We start from the raw sequence: 6,180 nt of genomic DNA, 5'->3' as shown, positions 1-6,180 counted from the left end.
TAAGATAAAAACAGCAAATATATCTTATTCGATGAAATAAAGATTGATTAATGTTTAATGTTTAAAGATAGTTTTTTGGGCATATTGAAAACCATACAACAAACAACATACATAGATTTACCATCATAAGAACCTCGTTTATTTTCAGAAGATTCTTTTTTACTTATATGACCCTGTTCAGTGTACTTTAATGGTTCTAAGACATCATGACTATATCATTGCACCATTGGCACTTGCATCTTAACTAGTAAATGAGAATTTTGTTGCACAATAAAATTCAGCTTAGCAGTTAGGTTCATATAATATACACACTGTAAAACCGGATAAGTTCATTTAACTCAAAAAATTTGAGGAAACTACCTCGAAATTTTTGAAGTTTGATAAATCAATTTCTTTAAGCCAAATACACTTCAATTACAAAGTTTGAGTTCAATTTTTGCTATATTTAAGTGTATATGGTTTAAAGAAATTGACATATCAACTTAAAAATTTTGAGGTAATTAGTTAATAAGAGTTAAATGAACTTATCCAGTTTTACAGTGCAGTATGCATATAGTGAGGCGTTACAAGTAGTACCAAAATTGCATATTTGATATTCTAACTTCTCTACGGATCTATTTATGGGCTTACACAGGCAAGATTGTCATTATGTTATCAATTCAACAACCTCAAGATATCAAAATGTGAAAAAAGGCCACATTCCATGCACAGATTATGATTTAAAGACTTTAATTCAGTAGCTTGTTTCAATAAGTTGTGATTTTAGGTTACATCATATTACATTTGAAAGAAAACGAAAACATATTGTTTTCTTTTCAGTGTGCATTTTCTACCCTTTATTTTATTTTGGTTTAAATGCAAGTACTAACTTGCATTTCCAAGTGTAACTTTTGAAATGAATTCAATTCAATTCAATTCAATTCAATTTTATTTGTATAGCGCTTTTTACAATAGACATTGTCTCAAAGCAGCTTTACAGAAATATCAACACGGTATACAGATATTAAAGGTGTGAATTTATCCCAACTGAGCAAGCCACTGAGTGGCGACGGTGGCAAGGAAAAACTCCCTAAGATGTTTTAAGAGGAAGAAACCTTGAGAGGAACCCGACTCAGAAGGGAACCCGTCCTCATCTGGGTAACAACAGATAGTGTGAAAAAGTTCATTATGGATTTATATGAAGTCTGTATGGCGTTAAGAGCAGCCGTAGTCCCAGCAGTCTGGAATTAAAGAAGATTTGAGCTCCATCCAGAGGCAGAAAGGATCTGGATCTCTAGTATCTCCATAAATTCGTGTGGGGCTCGGCGAAAGGAGAGAGGGAGAAAGTAGAACAGAATCTAGTCAGGGTAGGCTTGAGTAAACAAATACGTTTTAAGCTTAGACTTAAACACTGAGACTGTGTCTGAGTCCCGAACACTAATAGGAAGACTGTTCCATAACTGTGGGGCTCTATAAGAGAAAGCTCTTCCCCCTGCTGTAGCCTTCACTATTCGAGGTACCGTCAGATAGCCTGCATCTTTTGATCTAAGTAGGCGTGGCGGATCATATAAAACCAAAAGGTCGCTTAGATATTGTGGCGCGAGACCGTTTAGTGCTTTATAGGTTAATAAGAGTATTTTATAATTAATGCGAGATTTTACTGGGAGCCAATGCAGTGTGGATAATATCGGTGTGATATGGTCGTATCTTCTAGTTCTAGTTAGGACTCTAGCAGCTGCATTCTGGACTAATTGGAGCTTATTTATATTCCTACTGGAACATCCAGACAGTATGGCATTACAGTAATCTAATCTAGAGGTGACGAATGCATGAACTAGTATTTCCGCATCATGTAGTGACAATATGTTTCTTATTTTAGAAATATTTCTGAGATGAAAGAAGGCTATCCTAGTAATATTATCTACATGAGCATCAAATGATAGGCTGGAGTCAATAATCACTCCAAGGTCTTTAACTGCTGCACATGATGAAACAGAAAGACCATCCAGAGTAACCATGTGATCAGAAAGGATACTTCTAGCTACACGTGGGCCTAATAAAAGTATTTCTGTTTTATCAGAATTAAGCAGAAGGAAGTTAATTAACATCCAATGTCTAATGTCCTTTACACAATCCTCAACTTTACTAAGCTTATGTCTGTCCTCTGGCTTCGCTGAAACATACAACTGTGTATCATCAGCATAACAGTGGAAGCTAATTCCATGTTTACGAATAATTTGACCAAGGGGTAGCATATATAAAGTAAAGAGCAGTGGGCCTAAAACAGAACCCTGTGGAACTCCAAAAGTAACCTCAGTACGCATGGAGAATTCACCATTTACATCTACGAACTGATAACGATCGGTCAGATAAGACCTGAGCCAGGAGAGGACTGTTCCCTTAATACCAACAACATTTTCTAATCTATCAAGGAGAATAGTGTGATCTATAGTATCAAAAGCTGCAGTAAGGTCGAGTAACACAAGCAGCGAGACACAACCCTGATCGTAAGTCAGTAGAAGGTCATTTACTACTTTAACTAACGCTGTCTCTGTGCTATGATGAGGTCTAAATCCTGACTGATACATTTCATGAATGTTATTCCTATCTAAGTACGAGCATAACTGCTTTGCTACAACCTTTTCTAAAATCTTAGAGATGAAGGGGAGATTTGATATTGGTCTATAGCTGGACAATTGAGACGGGTCAAGATCAGGTTTTTTAATCAAGGGTTTAATAACTGCTAATTTAAGTGATTTAGGTACATAGCCACTGCTTAGGGAAGAATTGATTATATTTAGAAGTGGCTCAATTACTACTGGACCAATCTGTTTAAACAAACATGTAGGTACGGGATCTAGTATGCAAGTTGATGAATTTGCTGAAGAGATTAATGTAGCTAGTTCGGTCTCTCTAAGCGGAGCAAAACACTCTAAACATTGATCTGATATTGCTACACTGTCATGTAATGGGTTTGTTACAGTACTGTCCAGTTTTAATTTAATGGCCTGTATTTCACGTCTAATATTTTCAACCTTATCATTGAAATATTTCATGAAATCTTCACTGCTATGTAATGATTGAGTGTTTCTCTCTGTAGTGGTTTTATTCCTAGTTAATTTTGCTACTGTGTTGAAAAGGAATCTAGAATTGTTTTTGTTGTCTCCTATTAAGGTGGAGAAATAGATTTTTCTAGCATCGCCAAGAGATTTCCTATATTTCAGTAGGCTCTCCTTCCATGCTATTTGAAATATCACCAGTTTGGTTTGACGCCATTTACGTTCTAATTGCCGAGTTGTCTGTTTTAAGGTTCGCGTTTGATCGGTATACCAGGGTGCTAATTTTTTTTCTCTAATTATTTTCCTTTTGAGTGGAGCCACTCTATCTAGCGTGTAGCGGAGTGTTGACTCCAAGCTTTCAGTCGCCTGATCGAGTTCTGTGTGATCTGACGGTGATCCAAATCTAATTGATGTTTCTGCGAGGTTATTTATGAAGCTTGGTGCAGTAGTTGAAGTGTAGGTACGTTTTACACGGTAGCGAGACGAGGTGGAAATATTATGATCAATACGTATTATGAACGAGATAAGATAATGGTCTGAGACAACTTCAGACTGCGGAAAAATGATAATATTTTCTATACTTAGTCCGTATGTTAGTATGAGGTCAAGAGTGTGACCACCATTATGAGTAGGCCCGATTACATTCTGATTAATCCCTACTGAATCTAAGATGGACACAACCGCTATTCTTAGAGGGTCTTCCAGGTTATCAAAATGAATATTAAAGTCTCCGACGATTAATGCTTTATCTACAGACACAACCAGGTTTGAGACAAAGTCTGCAAATTCACTAAGAAATTCAGTATATGGCCCTGGGGGTCTGTAAATAATAATTAGAGGAATTGACTTATTTTTTGTGGCTACATAACTTATACTGGTATAAAGAATTTCAAAAGAATTAAATTTATGCTTAGGTTTTTGTGTGACGACTAGATTTTGACTATGGATGAGTCCAACACCTCCTCCTCTACCAGCTGAACGAGGCTGATGTACATAACTGTATCCAGGAGGACTGGCTTCATTTAAGGCTATGTACTCATTTGGTTTAATCCAAGTTTCCGTTAAACACATTAAATTACATTCCTGATCAGTAATGATGTCGTTAACAATAAGAGCCTTAGACGCAAGAGATCTAATGTTTAATAGTCCTAGCCTCAGATCAAAAGTGCTGGCTGTGCATTCAATATGATTTAATTTTATGTTAATTAGGTTACGAAGATCGACTTTCCGAGATTTTCTATATATTTGTATAGCTCGGGGAACAGACACAGTCTCTATAGTATGTATTACCTTTTCCGAATTTTTAGTTGAACATTGATTATACTGAATGTTATTATTGGAAGATGTACTTACGATAGGCAGTCACTTGGAGTGTAGCGCCTTGGAAATGTTGTCTGAAAGCAGTTCCGCTCCAAGGCTGCTGGGGTGCAGGCCATCAGGACGAAACAACCTAGGACGCTCCCAGAACAGATTCCAGTTATTGACAAACACCAGATTCTGCTCATTACACCAAGAGACTAACCAATCATTTAATGCTAGAAGTCTACTGAACTTTTCTGCTCCACGTCTGTATGTGGGAAGAGGTCCAGAGACGATGATCTTCACGGTAGGTGATCTGCCTCGTACCGTCTCGATCAGGCTGGAGAAGTCCCTCTTCAGCACCTCCGTCTGCCGCAGCCTGGTGTCGTTCGTCCCCGCGTGCAGCACAACCGCTCCAATGCGCTCGTCTTTCTTCAGGATCCCGGATACCTGCGCAGCGACATCAAGGACACAAGCACCAGAAAAACAGTGTGTGCGCACCTTACCTTTAGATGAGGCTACACGGACGTTCCGCACAATGGAGTCCCCGACGATCACAGTGTTGGGTCTGGTCTGGCGGAGAGGGGCGAAGCGGTTCCTGGTTGGAATCTCGAACACTGGAGGTGGAGAAGGTCCAGCCCGCGCCTTTCGCCGCTGGTTTACCCAAGGCCCGAGGTGTGTTGGCGCTGGCGTTACGGAGACCACGGCTGGGAAAGTCCTAGGTGCACGGTCCCTGCACAGAGAAACACACGGCGTAGAGGGGCTGGGAGTGGAAATACCACGCTGTGTGCTTACCTTGGATATGTGAGCAGAGGCACAAGATGTTTCCAGCGCAGTTTGTCGCTCCAGCAGCTGGGCCTGCTTGTCGAGTAGGCCGCGGATCTGCTTCTCCACATCCTCCAGTTCCAGCCGCACCATGTGAAGCTCAAGCGAGTCCTCATCTGTACTCAAAACCGGAGAGACAGCAGACATATTTGTTTGTTTTTTTTTTTTTAAAAAACAGAACAGCGGTAAGTGAGAAATGTGAAACGTAAACAAGGCTAGCGGTAGGTGATGCTAGCGGGCTACAGGCTACAAGCTAGTCGCGGATGTTTTGTAAAAACAAAAAAAAAACAAAATAGAATACAGATCAAATTTGCGACAGCGCAACGTTACGATTGTTTTATTTAACGTGGTGTCAGTTATATTTGTATAACGTAAGGTAAATAATTTTAAAGTATTTTAAAATTCACTGACTTAAGAACAATGAACTCCGTAGCAAAAATGTAACATGGCCTTCACATAAATGAGTTAGATTTGGATTGACAGCTCCCTGACCCGGGAGTAGAGACTTCAGTGTCACGAATTTTGGAGAGCGTTCTGGATGTGTTTCTCTGTATAAATATAGTGTTAGTACTTTGTAGTGGAAATTACTTACTTCCTTATTTACTTAGTTAGTATATTAGTTGGTAATTAATATTTGAGGTTTTCATACCAGGTTTTTTTTTCCAGATGAGCTCTCAGGATCATATGTACTTGCAGGTCAGGGAGCTGTCGAGCCAAATTTCACTAGCCAATTGGAGTAAATTGCTGTTAAGCCCGCCCACACGAGAAGTATATTAAACTCTGGCAGCGCATTCATAAGCCATGATTAGTGATAAGGAATCTTAGAAAACTGTTAACGAAGAATGCTGTTTATTTGACGACCATGTTCAATTTTTCCCACTGAGATCATTGTATTCAGTTTCAGAGTGTTTTTCTTCTTTCTTATTGTATTTTTGTTCGGTTCTTGAAAAGATATGTTCAATGCTTTTGACACAAATTTGATTCCTTATTATTCATAGCCGTTTAAAAAATTATGTTA

At 38.8% G+C, this 6,180-nt stretch overlaps 1 protein-coding gene across 3 annotated transcripts; it reads right to left on the bottom strand.

Annotated features, from left to right (window-relative positions):
- Positions 1–905: 905 nt before the first annotated feature.
- LOC128634974 (uncharacterized) lies at positions 906–5,544 on the bottom strand. Of its 3 annotated transcripts, none has more exons than XM_053685966.1 (2): positions 4,392–5,544; positions 906–1,337 (listed from the first exon to the last, which is right to left on the bottom strand). In XM_053685966.1, exon 1 carries the CDS (start codon positions 5,307–5,309, stop codon positions 4,401–4,403), a length of 909 nt encoding a protein of 302 aa, XP_053541941.1. In that variant the 5' UTR covers positions 5,310–5,544; the 3' UTR covers positions 906–1,337; positions 4,392–4,400. The 3 variants fall into 3 exon arrangements, with proteins under 3 accessions (XP_053541941.1, XP_053541942.1, XP_053541943.1); XM_053685967.1 differs by lacking the exon at positions 906–1,337 and having other exon boundaries at positions 3,236–4,488; positions 4,591–5,309; XM_053685968.1 differs by lacking the exon at positions 906–1,337 and having other exon boundaries at positions 3,236–4,488; positions 4,665–5,309.
- Positions 5,545–6,180: the final 636 nt, after the last annotated feature.

The sequence above is a fragment of the Ictalurus punctatus genome, chromosome 14 (assembly GCF_001660625.3).
Source record: "Ictalurus punctatus breed USDA103 chromosome 14, Coco_2.0, whole genome shotgun sequence".
Classification (NCBI taxonomy): Eukaryota; Metazoa; Chordata; class Actinopteri; order Siluriformes; family Ictaluridae; genus Ictalurus; species Ictalurus punctatus.
The sequence above is the reverse complement of the archived record's forward strand: the minus strand, read 5'-3'. Positions and strand labels throughout refer to the sequence as shown.